Raw genomic sequence first — 26,820 nt, 5'->3', positions numbered from 1 at the left:
CTCCACCTATACCTGATCTCGAGTGGGAAAATGTTCTGAAACGTGACCACTGTCTGACATTTGCTATGCCATCACAATAATCTACCTTCTACTTTTGTATTTTTATATCCTGCGGATTTTAAGATAAGAACATCACATACATTTGCTTTTGTCTGCTCTGTCACATTTGTTTTGGCGCTTATGAATAGTTTACCTTAAAAGTCACTCAAGGGTCACATTCATAACTTAGCAGAGGGTGCCACATCTATCTTTAAAATGGAATATGCAATGGATTTTTTTTTAAAGATGCATAAATATTTTGGATGTGCAGTCGTATCACACCATCAGTACCTGCAGCTTGTTTTAGTTTTGAAATGGATTACAAAAATAATTCATAACACAAAGACGTCAACCACTAGCTTCAATTTAAGATACGTGTTCAGTTATACAGTATACTTTGGCCTCGCTGAAAAAAAATATGTTAAAAATAAAGTTGGATGTTTTGCGGGATTTTTTTTTAAAGGTAAAAAGTTGTATATTTTGGGGAATGGAGCAACATTTAAACAAATGACTTTTAAAATCCTCCCACTTATGTAACGCAGCCACCTCAAAGGCCTGAAAGTAAACACTTTTTTTTTCTTGACAATGTTATTCTTGTAATATCATGACTTAATGTTGTAGCTTCTTTGTAACTCTCCTTATTTCCAATATAGTTGTTTCTGTAGCTGTGGCTGTGGCACAAACTTTGGTTCTTATTCAAACTTTAGTTTCAATCAGAAATGTTCAGCCCTACCTCTCAAAAATACACCCCCCATTGCAGGGTCTTATCTTGACCCGATAAATTACCCCCTCTTAATAAACTTAATTTAATCAATAGTTGCGCTGTGCAAACACACATGAAGGTTCACCAGCAGTTCCTCCAGGTAAAGGTTCTGGTAGGAGAAAACCACAACTCAACGGCATTTGACATTGCACACTATTTTTAGATTAATTTTTTAGATCTTGTCTGCTTTTTGATTGTCTGTTTCTCTTCTATGTGTTCTCAGCAGATTTGGACCCCTGCGAGAGGAAAAGTGGGGAAGACAATGATGGGGTAGGTGGTGGGGGGGTGGCAACAGAGGCACGAGTGTCCTTGTGGCCTGCCTGGCTGGACTTGTGCATGGACCGTCCATCTGTCAACTTTGTTCCTCCGTCAGTCTGGTCTGTGACTGCATGATGACTAATCTTCCTGTGGTAATGAATGAAACGAGAGCCGATGGTGGTGGTGGTGCCAACGTAGAAATGATTTATTTTCATAGATGCATGCATGCTGTTCCTTATTTATGCTCTAAAAGAAAACTATTTACTCCTACTAGAGGTACGAGGGGCTTGTCACTGGGGTAGTAGGCCTCAAAAGTGCTGCTCTTGCCTGACACTTTGGAACATATCTGTATTTTTTTTACACTGTATATATCATGCCCATTTCTTAAATGTTTTTGACTCTTTTTTATAACAATTCCTCTGAGGTCAGTGAACTGCTGTTTACGGTAAGCACTTTTGGATAGTTCTTTTGGGTATAGCACTCATTGAGTACTCATTCTGGTGCTAAATAGTACCCAAAAGTGGTTGTGCTATAACGATATACAAGCCTATAAGAACCATTTGGGTTGCATTGGGTTACTTTTTGTTTTTGTTTTGTTAAACTGTAGTTCCGTATGACTTGCAGTGTTGTGTGAATCAACCCTACTGCTCTTGTTGCATCATTTTTTTAAATTTATTATGCAAAGTAATTCCTCAAGGGGCGTTTCATTGACATTGACATGATATTTTTTTTCCTTTGAACCAAAAATTCTAAACTATAGATGACTCTTTAATGGTAAAAATATAGGCATGGTGCATGATGATGTTCAATATTACACTTAAGAGGGAAATCAACCCAAACATATTTTTTTCAAGAATATGTTCCAAGCAGGCCCACTATTGAAACTGATTAATATTGCGTTTGTGGAATATGAGTTAAGCAGCAAAATCCACTCGTTTTTAGCCATCTCAGGGGGCGGCCATTTTGTCATTTCTTTCGACTGAAAATGACATCACAACTACTCAGGGCTCATGTAACGAGCAACCATGGCTCAGCTTCAGAAAACAGGTCAGTTGTGATTGGTCGTTACCTGAGCCCTGAGTAGTTATGATGTCATTTTCAGTCGACAGAAGTGACAAAATGGCCACCCATTGATTAACTCTTATTCCACAAAGGCAATATTTATCAGAATGCTTTAATTCAACTAGTGGGCTTTCCTCTTTAATGTTTTATCATTTGGAATATTGTGTAAATTGACAGTCAACTTTTTTTGTATTCCGATCTTAATAACTGATCAATAATCAATATTATTGACAGAAATAAAGGTCCACAGAATCCAATTTTGCTCAGGGTCCCAAATGGAGAATTGGTGGCTGTTTGATCCCAATAGACTTTTCTTGGTCCACATTTTATTCATACGTGATGGATGCGAGCAGGAAGCGATCATGTTGAGCAAATGCGACTGTTTTAATGACGGAAAATGCGTGTAGGTGGCAGACAAGGGAGTGAGACAAAGGGGCCGCTGCGTGTGTGTGTGTGTGTGTGTGTGTGTATGCGTGTGTATGTATGTGTGTGGACAGTTCCATTATTATCGTCTTGAGACTTAACGTCGGCCTCGCACTGCGCACGCGTGATCCTGGCTGAGCCTGAGCCCCGCGAAGAGCTGTTAAGTTGCGAGTGGACGTCGCTCCGTCTTCATATGTATATTTTTTTGTACATTTTTTCTTGGTTTAAAGAGATGAAGCTCCTAGTGCCTCGTTGTGGTTAAAGTGCTCTCTGCCCCCTCACACCCTCTTTAAAAAAAAAAAAAAAAAAAAAAAAAAGGCAGACTACATCTTCAGTTTATGAATGGCACCGACATGGAGGAAGCGCCGTTTGAGAAAGTCCGAAGCCGGCGGAAGAGGAGCCCGTGTCCGCCGGGCTTCCCCGTGAGCAGCATCGCATGCGAAGACGAGTTCGACTGCAAGGAGCTGGAGTCTCTGTTCCAAAACTACAACCTAAAGCTGGAACAGACGTCCACGCTCAAGGCGCTCGCCGTGCTCATCGTCATGTCGTCGGCGCTGGCCGGCGCGGAGCTCCTGGGCGGCCCCGGCCACCTCACCATCTCCAAGGGCTCGCACCCGGTGCACTGCGTCGTCTTCACGTCGCTCTTCATCGTCACCAACGTCAAGTATCTGCAGGTGACCCAGTTGCAGCAGATCGTCAACCTGAGCCTGCTCTTCGGCTTTACCTTCGCCTTCCTCTGCTGTCCCTTCTCGCTGGGCGCTGCGGGCTCGGAGCCGCAGACTTCGCCCGACCAGGGCGTGTGGCAACTGGTCCTGGTCACCTTCGTCGCCTACGCGCTGCTGCCCGTCCGGACCCTGTTGGCCGTGCTCTTCGGGCTCATGGTGTCCGTGTCGCACCTCATTGTGACCGCCACCTCTGTCAGGACGCAGAAACTGTGGAGGACGGTGAGTACACGTATACGAACGCGCGCGCGCGCACACTCGCGTGCACAAGCTCACACTTGCACTTGCATAGGCTTACGTGCAGAACGCGTACACGTATACGCGCGTGCACCCACGAACATTCACAAAAAACACATGCATGCGTACACAAATACAGGACACGTATGTGCGCACGCATACAAACATACACTCGTGTATACATGCACACGCTCACGTACACCCCTACACGTTAACAAAACAAAAACATACAAACACATGCAAGAAACTGTCGCTCACATGGGCACACGTACGGACGTTCACTTACACTCACTGTGCGAGTGTCACACGCGCGTGTGCACACGCTACACTCACGTACGCGTACACTCTCATTCACGTACACGTGTATGTGTGTACACGAAAACAAAACACACACACGCGCGTAAACTCACACTTGTATATAAACAAACAAAAACACACAGACGCACAGACACTACAGCTACATTCAAATGTACAAACCCACAAAAGTACACTGACACACGATATGATGGCTGAGTTCACTTGGGAGTGGCAAGGGTCTGGGCGCGTGCCATGGCTGGGAAGGAAAACTCCCAGCCGCAGGTTGCCTGGTGCGGCCCACTGCCCTCTCCTTTCAGGCGTCTGTACTAGCCGTGTGGGGAGGCCTTACCTCATGCCTCACTGTCATACTCGCGTGTGGCGCCTTGACAGCTTTGTCCTGCATGTACTACTGTGGATCGCCTTCTTTTTTTTTTTGAAGGAAATGACCTTCCTTGCATTTGAAATTACCCTTCCCATTTCTCTCATCTTGGCTTGCGCCTTCTGCTGTTTTTTTAAATTTTTTTTATTATTGGTTTGGGCAATCTTCCATCATACCAGGCGGTGTTAACCAATATCAGTAATCCCTGTATTTGAAAAAAATAAATAAAATGTAAATGTAAATGGGTCACTATTCATTGCATGTATAGAGACCGATATTTTTGGAACCCAGGCCGATATCAATACCGATGGATAACCAACATTTGGAGCCGATATTCGTTTGTGGTAAAAGGGAAAATATTGGCATAAAAAACAACTCCAACACTTTGAATGTTTGAATGCCTTATCTGAAGACAGTAGATGTGTTTGAATGATAATGAATGGAAATCATAACAAAATGTGCAGGGAGCTCCCAGGTTGAACAGCGTGTCTTAGAGAGTTAAATGAAAACTTTCAACAAATAAATAGCTCCCTCCAGTTTTCTACAGTAAATAAAGTTTTGCAAAATATCCAAATACAATAACTGAAACGTTAAACTTTCACATAGCTTTGTTTTAAGTTCAGACAAAAACAGCGCAAAGAGTTTCCGTGCTCAGCAGCGCCTGTTATAATATTAACCAAAATTTTAAAATAAATACTACCCTGGTGTTAATCCAATTGAAACTGAAACTCTTATTGGCCATCAGACTTTAAAAAAAGGCCGAAGCCGATTTTGCATCAAAATGCAGAATATCGGCGCTGATAATCGGCCCAACTGAAAATCGGTCTATCCATTGTACACATTTACGGAGCCCGGTTCCTTCCTGACTTGGGGTGTACTGATCCAGGTTGAAACCCACAACTGCACGCGTCACCACAAGACCGTCTTGATAAAGACCTTGACAATAAGCACAGTGCATGAAGTCACTTCCCTACACTTCTTGAATGGCACCAGTTTGCCCTTTCCTGGCTCAAAATCCCCCCCGTTGCGAAAGTGATTGAGCTGCTTTTTCTCTCCTTTGATTGCTTTGGAAAGCTTTTGCCTTCGGTGGCATCGCATTTATCTTAATGTGTGCATTGGAGGTGTCGAGTCGTCTTTGCACAAGGCTAAGAGAAATTCAAGCAATAATGTCTCTTATTGTACATTCTCTTCAAACATATTTTTTGGCAAGAACAGTTTTTAGGCACTTTATCATGGGTGATTTTACGGCGGTGGTATGTGCGGCCATGCCCTTTTATTTCGTTGAGGAATGTGCAATTTTTAGGTCATTGATTTGTGTATGTGTGATTCTTATCTTATCACTGTACATGTGTGTCATAGTTCTATTACTCCAAATATTGATGAAACTATAACCGCACGACACTAAAAGAAGATATTAGGCCAAGACAATATTAAAGTGTTATTACAATACATAAAAAAAATGAGACATAGAGTTGCTATTGCTATTTCAGGCCAACTGGGGTTGGTGCAGGTGTGGTCCGTGTATTCGGGGGTCATGCCACGGGGCTCATCTCCAAGCTTAATGAATTAGCTCGCCCTCTCTATCTATCTGCGGCCAACACTGTCCTTCACACAGCTGCCGAGGCGTCTCGTCGGCCGCACCGACGGGGAGGAGGGGAAACAATCTCCTCAGCAAATATGCTGTCATCGGCCGAGCGCGTGATGAACTGATCAAATCTCAATTTAACCCCCCCCCCCACTCCTCCGAGATGCACACATGGTAACCGGGTGCCCAGGCAGCGATGTTCCACTCTCTCTGTCTGATTGACCGATGTGACTGCTTTGCTCACACGAAAGCATGGGTGGGAAGTAACAAAGTACAACTAATTTGTTATTGTACTTGACATTATCACTCTTAAAACTGCTGGGTCAAAAATAACCCAAATTGTGTGAAAGTGCTAAACCACACTCTAAAAACAGTTGGGTCAGAGTAACCAAAATTGGGTCAAAAAGGGAACAATACAACATTTGGGTTATTCACTTAATTCGATACGTTGGATGAAATGAATAACCCACAAAACAATCCCCCCAAAATGGATTGTTTTGGACAAACCAAGAAATTGGAAATAAATAGAAATAAATAAATAACTCTAAATAAAGCAGAGTCAGTCCCGTTTTGACTCAATTTGGGTTATTTTTGACCCAACTGTTGTTAGAGTGCAGCACTAGGTATATAAGGAACCAAGTCAACGCTAATAACTTCCTGGTATTCCATACATTCGAAAACAGAGCAAATGTAAATGTATACATTTCAATTTTTTCATTTTTTTTTAACTTTTACTCAAGCAAAGCAGTGAAATCAGCACATCTACTTTTACGTGTCTTCGTTCATTTTACACACGTGCTTCTACTTAAAGAGGGGAAATCAACCCCAAAACATTTTTTTCCAAGAATATGTACCCAGCAGGCCCACTAGTTGAAACACGGCATTCTGATTAATATTGCGTTTGTGGAATATGAGTTAAGCAGCAAAATCCACCCGTCTTAGCCGTCTCAGGGGGCGGCCATTTTGTCATTTCTGTCGACTGAAAATGACATCACAACTGCTCACGGCTCAGCTTCAGAAAACAGGTCTGCCAGAGATGGCTAAAAACGGGTGGATTGTGTGAGTACTTTTGAGAGGTGAGCATTACGGTGTCAAAAAAAGCGGGAGTTATATTGTAGCTTTAAACGCTCCTTGAGTTTAATGGTTAAGAAAATGTGGCGCGTGGTGTTCAGACTTGCCCTACTTCTGCTGCTGGCAGGATGTCGCTCCACTCCTTCATTTCCAGCCACCTCATCTGGGGCTGATTCATATCCCCCAGGGTAACAGTCACACGGTTTCTCCCTCCCCACCACTCTTATTTGTATGCCTCACCAGTAGCTCGGGTCTGCTGAAGTTCACTGTTTTTGTCAAATCCCTCCCTGGCTTGTCGTTTCGCTGTATTTTGCAAGGAAGAGACTGCACAAAAAGTGTATTTTCTGTGCCATTACTGCTGAATGGGCTACAAGGAGTTGTCCTTGGTGCTGAACCAGCCTGCAAATCCTGCTCTGTGTCCTTTGCTGTCAGAAAAAACGGTTACAGTAGGAGTTCCTCAAAAGGGACGCTCTCTATTGTAGGGCTGATGAGATGACCACAATGCACTTACTAGCTAACAGTAAGACGAGCTTCTACTATTACTACTACTTCCACTACTACACAGTTAAAAAAAAAAATGAATGAGCATTTCACAAAATGTTGACTATTGTTGGGATAGGCTACAGATCACCTATGGATCTAATCATGATAAAAACTATTTTAAAAAAATGGATGGATGTTTTTTGTTTTTTTTTAAGAAGATGGGGTCATATGTGTGAATGTTCTGAACTCCTGTTTCCATGCAAGTGTCACAATCGATTAATACTGCCCGGAGAAATGAGCATGGTGTGAAAGCTCAACTTTCCATAGCCTACGTGTGTTGCCCCTTTTGTTTTAGACAGCAGACTAGTTGGGATTTTAATGGCGAGGACAATCCATCCGAAGGTTTTGAACTCCTCTTTCCATTCAAGTGTTGTATTAAGCAGATTAATGCTGCCCAGAATAGTTGCCGTCGTTCAACTTTCCATAGTTGACGTCGTGTTGCTGTGTCAACAGCACCTCTGCTGGCTGCATCTAAGTAGTCCATCTATCTATCTATCTATCTATCTATCTATCTATCTATCTATCTATCTATCTATCTATATACAGTATATATATATATATATATATATATATATATATATATATATATATATATATATATATATATATATATATATAAATAATGTATATATATATATATATAGATTCTGAACTCCTGTTTATCATAGCATTATCATAGTGTGTAAGGCGCTAGAAAAACAGCTCAAATGTACTGCAACAACACGCAATTCCAAAAGCAAACTGAATATATACAGTTGCTTTGTAACGACATCCCAAAAAAAACCAAAAAAAAAACAACGCTTCGTCGATGCAATTTACAAATAAAACACAAGCGTTAATGCCTCGCTCATAATTCCTCCGCAGAATGAGTTTATAAAACTGTCACCGATAGCGTCCTTGTGGACGGCGGTGTTCCAGATGTGCCGATTCCAGTTAGCGCAGTTTGAAGGCTCGCCACAAAAAGAGCGTCCGCGTACTTTGTGGAGACATACGTTTATTCTTATTCACTGCACATGTGGCGTATTTATTGTGAGACAAATCATCGCAGGCGGGCACTAATGTGACATTATGGCCAAGTAATGCATTGTAAATTTGTTTCTCATTATATGGACGATTCATGACGAATGACCTGGAAATACGATGAGAATACATTTCTTTTACTCCACGAATACTCGGGCGCGTACAGCAAATGTGAATGCTGGGATCCTGTTTGGACGCTGTGCAAAGCCAACCAACCTTGGTGAAATGAAGGGGTGAGTGGGGATCAAGGTTGAAAGCAGCCATGCCAGCGTGCAGTCATCCGCTGTGATGGATGAAGCAACTCACACATCCATGTCGCATTCCCATAGAAAATTTCACCTCTTCATCACTCAATCTCCTTTTCGATACCTCAATCTGATGGTAGTCAAATTCCAAAGATGAAAAAGACAATGTTGAGCTACACAATCTGTCATCATTTTTGACGCTTTGACCGCATCCCTTCAACTTCTTCTCGGCATATACAAAGTTAACATACCATTTTGTTTCTCCCATTTTTGTGTTGTTAGCTGGTGGCCAACACGGTGCTGTTCACCAGCGTCAACCTGTCGGGCCTGTTTGTGCGCATCCTGACGGAGCGAGCGCAGAGGAAGGCCTTCCTGCAGGCGCGCAACTGCATAGAAGAGCGACTTCGCATGGAGGACGAGAACGAGAAACAGGTGCGTGGCACAAAAGAACTTTGATGCTGTCGAGCAACAAATAATACGATGGCGAAATGGAGTAGCAGCATTTGTATGCAGCAAACACTGCACATGTATCAACAGTAGGCCAAGGCGAGTTTATTTCAAAGTGGCAAACAGCTACAATTGCTAGTTGAATGAAATGAACACTCATAATGTAATTATAATATTCTAATTCTAATGGTGTTTTTGTTTATCTTGCATACAATCATGCATCCAGGAGCGCCTCCTCATGAGTTTACTGCCCAGGAACGTTGCCATGGAGATGAAGGAGGACTTCCTGAAGCCGCCAGAAAGGATCTTTCACAAGATCTACATCCAGCGCCACGACAACGTCAGGTAAAGCACCCGCGTGGCCCTACGCGGCTCCACTGCTATTGCTGCTTTTCCATCAGCAAGAACGGGTGCTATATCTGGTACCCGCTTAACTGGGGTTCTAAGGAGTACCTCATGGGTGATGTAAACCACTGTTTGTTGCTTGTTGGTCATTATCAGTATACAGGGAGTGGTCCAGACCCACCCGCTATAGGTGACAATTTGCCATATTTTCCTATATATAAAAACATATAAAAACAAGTTTTGTATAGTTGTAATTCAGGCCCGACTGATATGGATTTTTTTAGACGGATGCTGATTCCAATATGTGGCAGAATAACATTCTGGCAACCGATTAATCTGCCGATTAACAAAAAAAATATATATATGATGAATAGAATAGCTTATTTTTGGTCCCTTAACGATTACACTAATACGATTGTTTTACATTACATTGTCCTTTAGTCTTTGTTTAACTTTAAAAGAGAGAAAATGATGCATTTTTTGGGGGGTCGTGGGGGGCAGGGGATTTTTGAATGTCATTAACTTTGTCTTATGTTGTAATGTGTTAATGTGTAAAAAAAAACCACACACACACAAAAGAAAACAGTCAACAAATGTGCAGATTTAAATGTGCTAATATCGGCCGATGAATCGGTCAGGTCCTAGTTTCAACCCTCCTGCCAGACTTAAATTAATACAAATAAAAAGGATCATTAAACATTGTACAGTTAACACCAAATTGTTTGATCAAACCAGATAAAATAAACCAAAGTCTGCTAGCTTAATGCTAACATGAACAGGTTAAATTAAATAGACTGGCTAATGTAAATTAGCATATACAGTATGTCCGGATAGTTCTAAACATTTAAACAATTGCTACTTTTCGCATACTTGGAGCAGCAACACAGATAAACACAGAGTACAACAATACTCTGAAGCATATATTGTGTCTGCTCTATGAGAATGACTATAAATTGATTTTAGTTGGGAACCTTCTCTGCCTCATCTTTCTCTTAATTACGCTGCACCTCTTGCAGTCGACCTTGGTGCTGCACATCATGGCACTACATTGAAAGAGCACCACTCTAAATTTGGATTTCACCCTATACTGTAAAAAAAGGATTTAAAAAATAAACGTTTAAAAATCTGCCAGAGAGCAGGGCATACATGATGGATTGAGAAATAGGCATCAAAATTACTTGTGGTTTTCTCAGTGGAGACACTCATCTCAGTTTTCCACTTGAAAACCAAGATGAGTGTTGTACTTTGCAGTGCAAAAGCAGCCTCAGATATGATCGTACATGCATATCTCAGTGACATCAGACCCGTCTTGGCCCTCCAACGAAATTCACCATAGACACATTGAACACTCGCACTGGGACATGTCTGCCTGCCAGCATTAAAACTGTCTTAGTGCATTTAAAGATTTGTCATTTTGGATCATTAAACAGAACCGAACCAACGTCCGCTGACATAAAAGATCCAATTAGGGACTTGCTAGGAATCGGATAATAGGCCACTAGTGGGCAACTTCGGAGGTCATCGAGACTCAGCAGCACCCTGGAGGAAAAAAGGGCTTGTGAGATTCTGGAGAAAGAGAAACTTAAATGAAGCTAAGGCCGATTTCTGTGGTAGTCCATTGAGCAAACGATGTTCCGGTGGAAGGAAGACATCTAATGATTATTGGCTTTTTCATGAAGTGACACTCCAGAGAAACATCTTACTGTTGTTGATCAACATACTATAGTTCCTCTTACCAGGTCATAAAGCAGAGCTGGGTAATTTTCGTCTCGTTGGCCATACATGACCCATAATAGCATTTAATCCAGGCCACCAGGCATTTAAAAAAAAACTAACAAATGAATTATACAAAAAGTTCAGAAACATACCACAATAAGTTGTAATATATAATAATAAATATTGACCAGCCACTTCATTAGGTACACATTCAGATGCAATGCAAAGGCTGAAAAAAATATTTTGCATTTTAAAGGATAATTATGCTGTTTGGAAAGGTATAATTAACAAAAATTCATGTTATTTTTATTACAATGTATTTGTTTTATATTTATATATAAAAAATATATATATATTTGTATTTTTCCACACTGATTTTAAAAAATGTATTTCCTTTTTTTCTAGCGCATCACTTTTGGGAGATATTTTAATTTGTGGTTTCTAAGTTTGACCTATAAAAGCTTTAAGAAAGAAATTCCACTTGTTGCGAAACCTAACCCATAATACATTAATATTAAAAATTATTACTATTATTATAATTAAATTATTACTATTAATGTAATTGTATAACATTTGAAAATGTACATTCAGTAAATGAATTACTAAGTTAAATTAACTTATTTACTATAAGCATCGGAAATAATTTACCAGTAACAAATTGAAGTGATTAATTCAAATTGTATTAATGAATTAAAATGACAGTATTAACAACAATTCTACATTTTAATCTAATCATGCACTCTTTTGATCAGTTTTAACTGAATTTCAACTTCAACACAAAGTTCGCTTTGCCTCGGTATTAACATGCTTACAAGGGAGACATTGCAACGGAGATGAGGATCTTCTTGCGTAACGTTGTGTGTATGACTGTTGAAATATGGATCCCATTTCAAAGGCCTTCCCCTTTGATTGTTTTTGTGCCCTGTACCCCCTCCCTCCAGATTGTGTACATCACCCCCTCCCCGACATATTGGACACAAGACAGGATTTATGTCACTCGGGTGGACTTTAATTACTAGACAGCGCGTGGCACAGTTTACTCCGAACGTTTCTTTATTATGCTCGGCCAAGGTGGGCAGTGTTTTGATCTGATTAGAGTCCGGCCAGGCGGATATTGTTGTGATCAGCTGCTAAAAATAAAAAATGTGATTAAACTCCCTGCGAAGGTAATGGCTGCTTTTCAACAAGATTTGGCATATAAAAGACCACATGTTGTATTGTGCTTTTTTTCCCACAACCCGAAGGCACTTCCCAGGTGTGGTAATAATAACATTTCCATAAAGTCAATTTCCATAACATGTCCACTTTAGTGCTGTATAATAAAAACAGGTACAGTATTTACTCAGTTATTTTCCTCATCTGTTCAAGGCTATTCAACCTACCCCCATACAAAAAAAGGTAACAAAATTGAGACATTTTGCATTAAAAAAAACACTAATAATATAGGTCTGATTATTATTATTTTTTAATTTAGAAAATCACACATATTATTAAACTGACAGTTTATTTTGAAATGTGTCAAACAAAACTGCAGAAACACCACACTGATAGTAAAATTATGCTTGCCTACTTATGAAAATAACCCTCCTTTGATTGTTTTATTAGGCAATACTATATGATGATGAGTCAGGGCATGTTCATATACGGAGTCTTAAATCATTTCAGTTGCACCCTAAATATTCCAAATGGCTCTAAGTAAATGATTTCTTCACACAAGTGTTCATTCCCACACCCAGTATCTTTTCCAGCCTTGCAGATCACAAGTTCACACGAATGCTAAATGCAGCTTTTACACCTCCGTGTTCCACACAGGTTTTAAATACATTTAAAGTTATGCAGAGGCGAAACGTGCGAGAATAAAAAAATAACAACATCAATAAACTAAAAAAGTTTCATCAGCGTCTCTTGAACAAACTTTCTTTCATGTCTGACAATATATAAATGTTTATTCTGCTGCATTTTTTAGGATGAGCACATACCGTTTTTTTAACATCTCAACCAATTTTTGAAATGTGATGAGCCAGTATGGTGCCACAGGTCATCCCAATTTCTGGAAAATACAAACAAACAAGTAGTCGAAGAAGAAATAGAAGCTAAACCAGTTGCTTTAAGTGGGTCAGTTACGCAGCACTTCTCAATTTTACCCTTTCGTGTACCGGGACCTTTTACGGCGTACCGGGACTTCACAGCTCAGAACCCTCTCTTGTCCTGGTTCTCTCTTGCACTTTTCGACACTTATGCAACTCCTTCAGTAATTTGGATATACCTCAAAAAAAAAAAAAATGATAGCGAATATTTCCTGCCTCCGTTGACAGTTTATTTGATGTGTGAGTCGTCATTTAGACATGTCAAGGGAGCTGCAAACATACTTGCAGCATAACACGCTAGCAACTAAATAACTAAATAAAACAATAAAAGGTTACTAAATAATTTAAGCTTTACGACATTTCAGCGTGCCTTATCACAGTTTCTATTGCCATTACAGAGTTGTTACCAAAATCAACACAATGTCATCCCGAAATGAATCATATTCACATGCTAATTTAGGACGCTAAGAAACCGCTAGTTAATTAGGCCGTCATTGTATGATACGGCACAAGTTCACGGCCGGCAGCTAGCCGCTAGCTGCTAGCAACAAGCGCCCAGCTGGCAGCAGCAAGTAATCCAACGGCTGTTGCTTTGTTTTTTTTCTTTTCTTTTTTTCCATAGACATTGGCTAATTTGTAATTCACCCTCTGTGTTTAGACGAAGAGGATGTGCCTTAATTGCACTTAGAGGTCTTTTTCATTCATGGTCCATGTAGAAAATTAGTGTTGTGTTTCATGTCACAACCAGAGAGTGTGTGGATCAAATATACCTTTTAGTATTACAAATATTGAACAGGTTCAGCATTTAAAATTGTTGGCCTGATAGTTTTTCAGGAAGGAAAAATATCCCTCTTAACACACCCTACACCACAGGCTAATCGCTCGGAATAATCTTCTCGAGACATCCGATAAACAGGCTGTTGCTGATTTTGGAAGGGAAAATCAGTCTCAAATTAGAGTATCAGTATGAGTGTACCCCGCTTAAATCACTTCCCAAAATATGAAGAAGAAATTAACTTGATTTAAGACTGTCGGTTCGAATGTTTTCCATGCAGATTTGCAAAAATATTCCTCTCAACACACTTCACACTCCAAGATAATCGCTCAAGATAATCTTCCGATAATCGGGCCTTTGTTGACTTTTATTGCTAGGGATGGGAAATGCTCACATTTTTCAGAATGTGTATACCCCGCTTTAATGAGTCCTTGCTGCTGGAAATAACAGGAAGGAAATGTTCACTTCAGCAAGAACTAAATAGGAAAAAAAAATAGATTTGGCTGGGAGTCTTAAGTGGGCCCCGCGACAGGATCTATTGTGTTATCTTGAGGGATTAGATAACGGGACATGTGTTGTGTAGGCTGCCTATTCAAAATCAATTTGGGTTTTCTCCAGTTCTTTGCTCTATTATTGGCCGCTGTATGTACCCACAATGCAGTTAAGTATCGCATTTGGCCCACTGTTTGCAGATTTGCACTAATGCAACATTCAGCGTTCTAAATATTTGTCCGTCACAGATGGCGTTCAATTCAAGTGTTGGCATGAATTAATCCAGCGGCCCTCTTCTTCTGTGGCATCTTTCAGACTTCACAAAGATGTCATTGCTCCTTGGAAACGGTCTGACAGAATATAGAGTCAAAGTGAAACTGGCAGTTTTCTGGCCTTGGACAGGGATGGCCAATTTAAATGCTGGAGGGGGCCACAATTTTTCATCAGTGCTAATCGGGGGCTTACATAGGACCATGCAGTTCTAACCAGATGTATGACAAAAATCTATTTTAAACAAAATTATTGCTCTCAATATTTCATTTTTCATAATACATTTCTCATTCAAGGACAGCACAAAGCTGCTGAACAGTAATCCAACAATAAGTGCAAGAAATATTTTTTTCACAAAAATCAACACTCAACATTTTAATAGTTTAATGTACGACGATGTTTGTCCCAAGTAAGTAAGTGCAACTAAGCCATGTCTGCCACCTAGTGGTGAATGGTGATATTACAATTTAAAACTACAGTCGATGTATATTTGCAGTTCGGCACCTGCAAAGTCTTATATTCGCTGATTTTTTTATTTTTTCATATTTGGGGGTTTTTGATAGTTTTTTTCCAGAATTTTTTTCCCATTTATCCCCTGTTTTTTTGGGGGGGGGGGTGATAAATGTGTAATGAATCTTTATCATTATCAGTGTTTTATGGAGATTTTTGGGGGGTTGTAATAAAAAATTGAAAAAAAAAAAGGGGGCAGGGGCAGGGGCGCAGCCAGATTTACAGACTACCCATTCAGTGAGATTAATGAAAAATATATACTTTTAAATTTTTATGAAGGTCACTGATAGTGTAGTGGTATACACAAGCCTGAGTTGTGTGCGGGCAGCGTGGGATCAATTTGCGCTCAGTGACGGTGTCTGTGTGTGTGTGCCCCGCGACTGGCTGGCGACCAGTTCGGGGTGTAGTCTGCCTTTCGCCCATTCTCAGCTGGAATTGGCTCCAGCCCCTCCCCGCGGCCCTCTACAGGATAAGCGGTTTGGAAGATGACATGATGACATTTTTATGAAATTGTGTTTTTTTTTAATTGAATATTAAGAATGGCATACTTGTGGTTGTCTAAGAAAGATCTGAACCTCATATTATTCGGTTTGTAATTTTATTTGAATATAACCAGGTATGGCATTGTATTCCGCATCTCATTAACTTATTATGGGATGCCGTGTCGCTGTAATATAGCACACAAGGTTGTGTAAAAGGCCAAGATGCTACTGTACATAGTGGGACCTTATTTTACAGCTCTTAGGTGGCATTCAGAAGTTTAATCATCTTATAGGACAATCGCATACGACATAAGATAGTCGGGCGTTTGCTGCCTTTGGTTCGGGAAGGGGACAATTGGGACAAAAACATCCTGTCTTTATGAGTATGCCCGGCCTTACATGCAAATTCAGGTCACGCCGTTGTTGGATCAGACCTCCGTTGCAAACCGAGGACCCCTGTGGAGCTGACGATGGAGGATAACCTGTATGTTCTTGTAAGAAAGCTGTTCTAAAAATTCCGGTCATCTCACACTATTCTTTATCGACCAATCAATAGATTGCAGTCATTACAAATTCTACCATCGTCAAAAATCCGTATGACTATTTCAGCGGCCTGACAACAAAATTCCGCACCACTATAAACCAGTCTGCTTTGTAGAAACGGTGCTAACTAGGTCCTGACGGCTGCATAGTATCCCTGAATGACTCCTCTTACAGCAAACGTCTTCACCTTGATCCCCGTGAGAATACTCCGGCTTCTATTTTCAGTCGCTGCGCTTTGACTGCGCCGCCAGTCAAAATGGGTAGACGCTGTCTCGCTCTCTGTCTATCACGCTCCCTCTGTCTTTTTAATCTTTCCTTGACTGCCGCTGGCCACTAATTGCCATCTTTGATTCGTTTGCCGTAGAAAAATCCAAAGTTGCTGTTCAAACTGACCTCCTAAATGTCATTTAAAGAGCTCCCTCGCTGCTAATCTGATCCGGCAGCATATCATGACAATAACAAGCCATTTTTCTTTTTGCCCGTGGCAGCATCCTGTTTGCAGACATCGTTGGCTTCACCAGCTTGGCCTCTCAGTGTACCGCCCAGGAACTGGTTAAACTCCTGAACGAGCTTTTTGGAAAGTTCGACGAACTCGCGACGGTGAGTCTGTTTGTATCAGCGCTCATTTTCAGTGGCGGTGTATACGGCTGCTTGCTTCAAGCTGTTTATTTATCACTCACAGTTGAAATTTACTTTAGAACTGACACAAAGCAAAGGAGAATTAATCATTGTAAATTTAAATACCAAAATGTACTACAGAGACATACAATTTTGTCTACTGAGTGTCCACTAGCTTAATGGTAGCACATAATGCACCATATATGGGTTAATGGACATTAACATAGATATTTTGATCATTATAAACCTTTAAACAGCTGGTACTTAAAGTGGAAATCAACCCAAAGATATATTTTTCAAAGAATATGTTCACAGCAGGCCCACTAGTTAAAACACAGCATTCTGATTAATATTGCGTTTGTGGAATAAGAGTTAATCCACCCGTTTTTAGCCATCTCAGGGGGCGGCCGTTTTGTCATTTCTGTCGACTGAAAATAACATCGCAACAGCTCAGGGCTCAGGTAACGACCAATCACGGCTCAGCTTCAAAAAACAGGTCAGCCGTGATCGGTCATTACCTGAGCCCTGAGCAACTGTGATGTCATTTTCACTCAATGGTAGTGACAAAATGGCCGCCCCCAAAGATAGCTAAAAACGGGTGGAATAACTCCACAAACGCAATATTTATCAGAATGCCTTGTTTCAGCTAGTGGGCTTGCATAGAACATATTCTTGAAAAAACTATGTTTGGGTTGACTTCCACTTTAACACACACAAGCAACAACACACACAAACCCAGCATGTAAAAATACACACAGGCATGTATTCTCCCTGCTCTGTGGGACCTTCTCTGTCTTTTGGTCTTGCAGTTTCATCTCTTCCAGTAGACTTCAATGCTAGCTGTTTTAGTGCAAGGGTAGTACTACTTGCTTGTGTGCTACCCATAAAACACATTAGCTTAACAATATGCGATACAGCACAGATGTGTACGATGAAACGTGAAACAGCGGGGGAACACTGCTCTACAATTAAAATCAAACCAAAAATAAAGTCGGACATTCACCTTTTGAAAACTCCCGACAGACACATAATGGAAGGGGGTTTCCAGAGTGATACTGTCACCCTAAAGTATTGCTAAAGTTGGTCATTAATGCTGAATTTAGGTTAGCATCTCCTTGCTGAGTTCATTTTTGTAAGTCATTGATATTTAATTAATTGCATTGCTTAAGTGCTGTTTCCTGTTTTATGGTTATCATCACCTTTCCTCTTTGCACCTCTGGTACACTTCTGTTGAGTCGTAACAAAAACACACAAAAAAGCCAGGGAGCACATCCTCTGTTTGACTTTTGAAGCATATTTTCCTTGGTTAAGCTCCAAGCTATACCACTTTTGAGCTGTTCCACTTTGGAGGTTTCACTCTATCATAATCCATAACACGTGTTCAATCGTTCGTATTCTATTTTTTCATCTATTTAGCATAGCCCCCTGAAGATTTTCTCAAAAGTGAAATGACCCATGATCATGAAAATGCTTCCCCACCCCTTATGTACCATGAGTTCAGTGCTCTTGGCTGTCAGCTCAGCGTGGTGTCACAGTGAATACTGGAAGGCCTTATGATGTGTAATGTGATTACTGAGTGCTTCATTTGAGGAAGACACTAATGTAGTCCAGACTCGCCCCAGGCTGAATTTTTCCTCCACGCTGGCTGTGCGAAACGACTGATGAGAGTTGCAATTGCAGCTTCTCCCCTTTGTAAATAGTCCACTGGATATCTGCATTTACACTAAATTGACTGCTTCATTTTCTTTCCAGTTTGAAGTCAGACCACATTCTGTCTTTTAGGATATGTTCGACTCAATGTGTCATTTGAATTTTGCTTGGCTGAGTTCTATTTTTAACTTGCTTGCTTACATGCATCAATAGAAACGACAAAGTTTTGATTTACACTGTTTGATTCAAGTGACACAATTCTTTTTTTTTTTTTTTTTACAAGTGATCCAATTGGGATAAAAGAAAGGCAAACCCACACAAGTGCAGGGAGAACATGATAACTCCACACAGCAAGACCGAAGCACTGATTCAAACCACTAAACTCAGAACTGTAAGAAAGGTTTGTTAACCACTAGCTCACTGTACCGCTAAACTAAATCAGTGATTCTCAAAGATGGCTTTTTGAAGTAGTACGCAAAACAAGCTATATTTAACTTTTTTTTGTATACAAAACATTTCCACTTCATATTTTAGAAGTGTTGTTTTTGAACCTTTAATGATTTTAATTGAATCATTAGTCAAGTAACGTTTTTACACTGTAAAAAAAAGGTTGGTTTAACTTAAAATTTCACATTGTTTTGCAGCAAACAACTTGCTTGCTTTGTTGTGCTAACTAACCTTGTTGCCCTATGTCATTAATTTGTATTTCAAAGTTGTTCCAACTTATATTGCTGTTATAGTCCCCTTAAAAAAATGCAAGTTGTGTTTTTTAAAGTGTAATTTCCAAAACACACTTAGGCCTACCATGCTACTGTGTTTGAATTTGGGTCCTGATAGTAGTAGTACTTGGAGAACTAAGTATCTTTTTAGGTAGTGTATTTTGATGTAAACAAAATAGAAAAGAAGAAAAAGTAAAAAAAAAAAAAATACATTTCATTCTATTAGTAACAAACAGCCCCAAGGTAAACGAGAGCAGTTAACACTTTTTGTGGCAATTTTGGTGCAATCATCTTTTTCCATGTTTATGTTTCTGGGATTACATTAAGTGACGGTTGAATAGATGGGTTGGATCTTGTCATCCGATGTCGTAGCCTAACCCCGACCCAAAGCCCTCCCTCACTTTGATTCACTTGGGCAGGAAGTGGCGGCTAGCAGTGACTCATCCTAGCAGCAGTCATCGCCGGCACGGGCGCGCTTCTTCACTCTTTTTTTTTTTCTTACAAAGAGCGGGTGATGGCACATGGCCACTGGGCGTCATCTCGTAATAGCATTCCAGCACCATCCCCACACCACCTGTCCACTCTTTGGACCAGTCAAGATGCATGGGACACATGCCAGGAACACAGAGTCCTCCTAAGGAGTGTTTCATAATGCACACAGTCTCTCGGATGTCCCTCAAGCATCTCCAATTCGTAACAATATCAATTTGTAATCATTTGAAACAATTCTTTGCTTTTTGGAGAAAAAGAATAATTGTGGGCAACACTGTGTGGGCTAGTGGTTTGCAAGTCTGCCTCACAGTTCTGAGGTCTGGGGTTAGAATCTTCGCTTCGGCCTTCCCGTGTGGAGTTTTCATGCTGTCCTCTGGGTACTCTGACTTATCACAATTTAAATCTTCAAAAAACAGTGTGACACACTTTTGTCACAATACCCCAAAACATCAAGTGTTATTCACTTTAATATACTTTTAAGAGCTAAAATAAATAAAAGATGTAGCACATTACAATATATTTGACTCTTGTTCATTTTCATTATCATTTAGTTTGTATATGATTGTGGCAAATCAGCAGTAATTATGACTCCCCGCCAACATTTTATTCCCCTGAAATTACAACTTGCTCAAATTATATGGCTTTTCCTCCAAACGATTGTGACTTACTTTCTCTCTCTTTTTCTTGCAATATTAATACATTACTTTTTCTGCTGATACATACAATGTTGTTGTCTCAAGATGACCACTTTTTAATTGAATAAACAATATTTCTTTTATTGCTAAATATTACTAATGATTTGGGAACGCGTTACTTTAATATATCAATTTTTGCCTTAACGAGTCAACGACTAGTCTAACGTGGTACTTTCCTCAATGAAGTAATCTGACTACAGTTACTTCCAATTAAGTATTGTCAAAACTGGTTGTAAATATTATGTTAAGCGGGGTAATCGGGATCTGTTGAATGTAACTATTAAAGTAGCATGTAATCTAACATAATTGCTTTTGAAATCAAGTAATCGGTGAGGTAACTGAGTTACTTTATAAAGGTAACTGTGTCAACACTCTATAATATTAGAACTTTGTTCTCCCCAAAAAACTCCCCCTGACATTACTCTCAAAATATACCAGTAATTGCTTTTACTTGGAAAAAGGTTTTCCCTGTAATTTCCCTTTAAACCTTTTCTATAAATAAAAAAAGCTTCAAATTTATCTCTTAAAATTTAATTGAAATTTAATCACATTTCATCAATTTTTTTTATCATGTTTTTGCTCCCTCCAAAAAAATACAACTTTATTATTATTATATATATTATTATAAATGTTATTATTATAAAAAAATAAAATATTTGTACTTCAAAAATGACATTTTGGTGGCATCAATGCAATTCCTGATAAACTAACAAACGTTAGTGTTTCAGAATTCCAGCCTCTATTAAAATTCGACTAAGTCTTGTCCCGTGGGAAAAGAATACATCAAAATTGGGTTTCCAGGAATCCCACTCACACTGATAAGTGTCGGCAGTTTGATTCCCAACACCCACTGGAACGCAAGCTGTGAGTAATTATAACTCTTCAGCGCCGTCGCCAGAATCTGCTGACTGCTGCTGAGACGGAAGATTAGCGGCGTTAACACCTCGAGAAAGCTTTGGGACCTCGCCGCTCCCCAAAAAACATTGATCGGTGTTAACAAAACCCCACATTGCAGCAACGCTGCTGTTGTACATCAGATTGATGGCCAGTGTTCACAGGACAGCTAAGAGATGGTGGTTCATTTCCAAGCGTGCAAATTGACACGCCAACTGCTCCCCTCACTCGATAAACACTTCTTCTCCTTGGCTGAGTCTCGAGCAGGCTGTCCAGCACCCAAAACAACAGCTTCTGTGGTGAGAGGCCTGCTCATTGCATTGCTCTGTAACATTTATACTACTGGATGCCACTGTAAAGAAAAAAAATTGCTGTGAAATTTAAATTGAAATGCTGTAAAATCATGACAGAAAAAAAAAAGGCAAACTATTAGTGTTGAATTTACAGTAGTATTTTGTCAATTGCTTAACCATATACAACAATTTTGAAGTACAAATACGTTAAGCATATTTTTCTGAAGCATTTACAGGTGACAGTAGTTTATACATTGTAAAATTGTAATAAGAAAACCCCTTAACAAAATACTTAAAATAAAAAAAGTGTTAAAATATTATCACATTTAAATTTCAAGTCCACCAAAATGATATTTACACCACCCGCACCACAACTTAGACCTCGTTTCACCTGGTCTAAAGTCTAGTCTACTTCCTGCCCCCAGATTCTCAGAGATTGTTGTATCTTTTCCCAGTCTTTGTGCTTCCAGATTTACGATATATAATGGCATCAGCTGATGGTGACAACTGATCACTCCGATTGGTTGTTAACTAACAAAACAAGACAAGAAACAGACAAAAGACTTTTCTTTCTAAACTTCTCTTAATACATTTTGAAATAAAATATAACGTGAAGACAGTCTTTTTTTACTTGACATTTAACTATTAATGTTGTAATGGCAAAAGTCAACATTTATAATGTACATTGTTTATACAGTAAATGTAACAATTAAATTAGAGCACCTGTCATCACCCAATTTGGTATGACTTCTTTAAGCTTCATTGCGTACTGCACTGCCATTTTTTGTTGTTGACAGTATTATTGAAGCTCGGGTTCACTCTGTCGACAGCACAGAGTGCGCAACAAACCTTAGTATTTTTGTTTTTAGCTGACACAAACTCAAAATAGTGAGTGTATTTCCATCGTGAAAATATGAATCTCTCTCCTTCCTTGATGTTTATGGACATGTGAATCATCAATGCACTGACGATGATGATGTCAGTCCCTCAGGTATTGTTAATTTGAATAATCCCACAATGCATTTCATTCTGTTCAAGATGTAAATATCAGACTTTCTCTCTTTCTCTCTGCATGTGCTGTTCATCTTGTCAATTCTTTCTCACTATCGCATCAAACAAGCAGTTTACAGAAACTGGGTGTGGTGGCGTTGGTGGTGAAAGATACCACTTTCAGAAATTGTTACAAAAGTAGATGCAATCTACAAGTAACACTTTATGGTATGCCAAAAGTAGACATCTTACCACTTTTGAAACACAGTTTAATGGACGAATAAGTGATAACTACTTTTAAATCTCACTTCTTTACAAAAGTATTCAGGCAAGCCTGCTGCCAATTTCCGTAAAATTGACAGAACTTTTTTGACGTGTGGAGCGTGCTTGTGTTTGCATATATACACTACTGTATACATGTCTCTAGCTGCGTGCCCATTTTTGTCCTTTGCCTCATTGTCGTCGTCCTGGTGTGTCTTTTTCTCTCCTGTCACAACACCTCCGTGCATCACAGCTTCCAGACTCCTCCGCTCCTTAGTTTCTCAGCTTCTTGATTGACACGCAGCAGCCTACTTCCCTCAACGGCGTCTGTTATGCCCCGTGGTTCTCTCTGCACTCTGTCTCACGCTTCCATTTATAGATGGCTCAATGATGTATCCATCGACTGTCTTTTTGCTCTTTGAATGGGGCAAAGTCCCCTTATCGTTCCCGCTTAAACAGCTTCACAAATTCCCATGGTTGTTATTGTATGGTAATTTTCTACAGTGCAATAATAATCTTACACAAAGGAGTATTTCTCAGGGAAAAAAAGTTGGACTCTTACAAGAATAAGTTGGAATTCTCTGGAAGAAAAACCTCACCAAAAAGTGATAATTATATGTCACTCTTATCTGAATAAAGTTATAGGGCCCTATTTCTGTAGACAGGCACACACAGGCAAAACCTTTTAATGTATTTTAGAATTTGCCGAACTGCTCCCCGCATACCTGGGCATTCGTTTTCTATTACACAACCCGTACCTGACAGAAAGTAGACTAGACCTTAGACCAGCAGGTCTAAGTTGTGGCACAAGTGGCATAAGGCAATTTGGGTGGATTTGATCCAGGCGCAGGTTGATAGATTCTGTACTTTATGGATGTGTGTGGTGGTTAAACCCTCTGAATCAATATAGGAATCAATTCATTGAATGTATTATTTTTATTATTATTACTATTATGTTTTTAAAAGCACCCCACTTACTGCGGCACAACTGGTGTGTGTGTGTGTGTGGGGGGGGGAGTGTAGTTTAACACACAAACACATGATTGGGGGAGTAAGACTTCGAAGCGGCCAACTTTGCATCATCTGCAAGTGGAGATCTTCTTGCAGTTCCTTATAAATGTACCACTACCTCCCCCCATGTGCCAGTAGCTGAAATCGGATGTGTAAACACAACCCAAGTGCCCTTGTGGGGTTTGCCTCCTGAGCAGATGCGAGGATCACCGTTAAGTCCCACTGTGCTCGCTGCTCAGAGCTGAGCTGTGCCAACCGGAGATCCGCTCAAACCAAACAAGCCAATTTTAGATTTGACAGAGTGTGCCAAATAATAATAAAAAAAAAAATTTTTACAGTAAAAGGTGTTATTGTATCCGAAATCTGAAATGCTTTCCAGGTAGTTCCCGAATGTCCAACGTAAACAAGATTTTGCATCATACTGAATGAATTTTTTCATTGGGTTATAAATCTGACGTACTGTAGGTTGTCACGCAAATGAGCCACTGCTCACCCCATGCAGCCCTGTAGACGCAGCTTTCGTTGCCATGGCGACAAGAGGTGGAGCAAGGTGCTGACAAGGAGTGTGAACTGTGATGCGCTTGTGAGACAATCAAATTTTTCCGATTGCATTTTCACTCGTGGCTTCAGCACTTTGTCACTAAGCTGCTGATTGATGATCCGTGCATATGAGCGCATGCAGCTGACACATCACCATCAAACAAAAAGACCGCCCACTGCCCATATCGACAACCAGAACATATGCCGATGATCAGATGGTAACGCTAATGCTATTCTGAGCTAGCTCTGCTGCCCTGCTTACCTTTTGGCTGCCACTTGATTGCTGGATGGAAATGTCTGATAGCTTCCAAGTCCTGGGTAGACAAACTCATTATGTGGGGTGTTGTTATACAAATAATTACAATTTAAAAATACTTTGCGGTGTGTATAACATTTGGAGATATCCATATTTTATGTGTTTTTTTTAAAATCCATATTCAGACATGTTTTTTTTCTATTAGCTCTTCACTGAACAGCGATGTTGTCAGAAAAAACACAACGGTAGTGTTTTATTTTTTTTAATCACAAATTGTTAATCAGGTCCCATTTCTATTGACACGTTCAACTATGTGTCAAGCTAAGTGGCCCAGAGCCAAGAAAGGGGGAATGCTATGATTTTCATTCATGTGCAATATGGTAACAATTATTGCACGAGATGCATGTTGTTGCGCCGACGGAGTTTCCAGTTGTGTTGATGCATGGCGAGCAAATTTAACCGATGGACGGCCCTACTTTCTTTAATCACATTCAGGAAATTGACATGGAAGTCAAACCGACAGCGACGGTCAAAGACGCATCAGTTCCGTCCTCGGGCGCTTTCGGGCCTAAACTTGGAGGATGTGTGGATTTCTAACAAATAACAACATTGGTGACTCATAGCACTGCTGCTGCTGTCATCTGCTCATATTTGTGTGTGTGCGCATGTGTGCGTGGGTGTGCGTGTGTGCGTGTGTGTGAGTGTCTGCGTGTGCTTTATTTTACAGCTTGTTTGCCGCTTGCTTTCTGTCATCCTCTTTGTTGTGGCCCAATGAAGGGTGTGCTCATCTGCAACCATATGCATATGGATCGGGTTGTGCGTGTGTGTGTGTCTGTGTGGGTGTGGGTGGGGGTGTGTGTGCGTGTGTGTGTATGTGTGAGGCTACAGGTTATACAGCCACCTCACACCTGTGGAAGTGCTCTATTATGATTGTGATAATTAATTTCTATTGATGGGGGGGAAAAAAGAGCAAATATATGCATCTTCTTTCAATTAAATTGCAAGGTTCGCCATACTTAGGTCACGTGACGTGCGGTAATCTCACGCGGGTTGTCAATCAGCTCCTAAAGCCACAGTGCAGATTAGCAAAGGAAAAGTACAGAGTGGCAGACTTTAAGCACCGGGGCTTTCCCCCCGCTCGCCGCAGCCTTGCCTCGTTGCCATAGCGCCATCTGTTACTGATCCACCACCTGACCCGAGATAGCCCGATGAGGCCCGATTGGCTCGCCGACAATACAATAGAATCTATTTGAAAGATGCTTTTTGTGTGAATTTGAACGTACTGAAATATAACATAGATTGCTCTAACATTGACGTACTTTTTTAAACAAATGATAGGGAACTCACCGAGACATTCATCTGCTGCAACAAGCATGATTCGAAAAGCAGTGATCCTAATTTACATAATAACCGCCCCTTTCTCCACCCAGTGACGTAATCAGCTAGGCTGGGCGGAGAGCCAGCGCCACTTTCAAGTGACTCCACTATCCGGTACACCAAACATGGGCACCACTGCGAAAGTAATTAATGTCACTATACTGTTGTTGTTATGCCTGTCAACAGTACATTCTCCGATTTCTGTCGCCTTACATGAAAGCAGAATGATTACACTAGACAACAGATTTTTCACATTTTAATTAAAAATGACTTTGTATCCCTAAATGTATTTTTGCTGCTGATTAAAAAAAATATCTTGACGATTTTTTTTTTTTGTAGCACAGCAAATTTTTGAGATAATTTCAATCTTTGTTTTTAAATTTTACTGATAAAAACTTGCATAAAACGGATTTCACCATGCGTTGTAATTCATAGCGATGACGTTTCACAAAAAAAAAAAATATGCCGGTATATTATTATGAATACCTGATATGCTAGAGAAAAACGAAGCCAGATTCGGAATTAGCATAAAAATATGTTTGACTTGCACCTCTGATTAAAAATGTTAAAGCAACAATTTGTTGACCAGTTTTACCTTTGTTTTACAAATATATTTTACTTTGGACAACAATGACCAACATGTTTGGTCATTTTCTGATGGATGTTACGGTCCCATCATAATCACTTCATCTTTGTTTTCAGCTCTTTTGATT

General features: G+C 40.1%; 1 protein-coding gene across 2 annotated transcripts in view; it reads left to right on the top strand.

Moving 5' to 3' along the window:
• The first annotated feature begins 2,641 nt into the window (after positions 1-2,641).
• The window catches only part of LOC147141084 (adenylate cyclase type 1-like), a 42,563-nt gene continuing 18,384 nt past the window's right edge, over positions 2,642-26,820 (top strand). The window contains exons 1-4 of one of the 2 annotated variants that reach the window (XM_086043316.1): positions 2,642-3,489; positions 8,927-9,076; positions 9,318-9,436; positions 16,800-16,911. In XM_086043316.1, coding sequence (XP_085899442.1) covers positions 2,884-3,489; positions 8,927-9,076; positions 9,318-9,436; positions 16,800-16,911 — 987 coding nt within the window. In that variant the 5' untranslated portion in view covers positions 2,642-2,883. The remainder of the gene's footprint in view (positions 3,490-8,926; positions 9,077-9,317; positions 9,437-16,799; positions 16,912-26,820) is intronic. The other variant, XM_086043317.1, reaches the window with a different exon arrangement.

The sequence above is a fragment of the Filicampus tigris genome, chromosome 10 (assembly GCF_054856515.1).
Source record: "Filicampus tigris isolate MCC_2025a chromosome 10, RoL_Ftig_1.0, whole genome shotgun sequence".
NCBI classification, from domain to species: Eukaryota; Metazoa; Chordata; class Actinopteri; order Syngnathiformes; family Syngnathidae; genus Filicampus; species Filicampus tigris.
The sequence above is the reverse complement of the archived record's forward strand: the minus strand, read 5'-3'. Positions and strand labels throughout refer to the sequence as shown.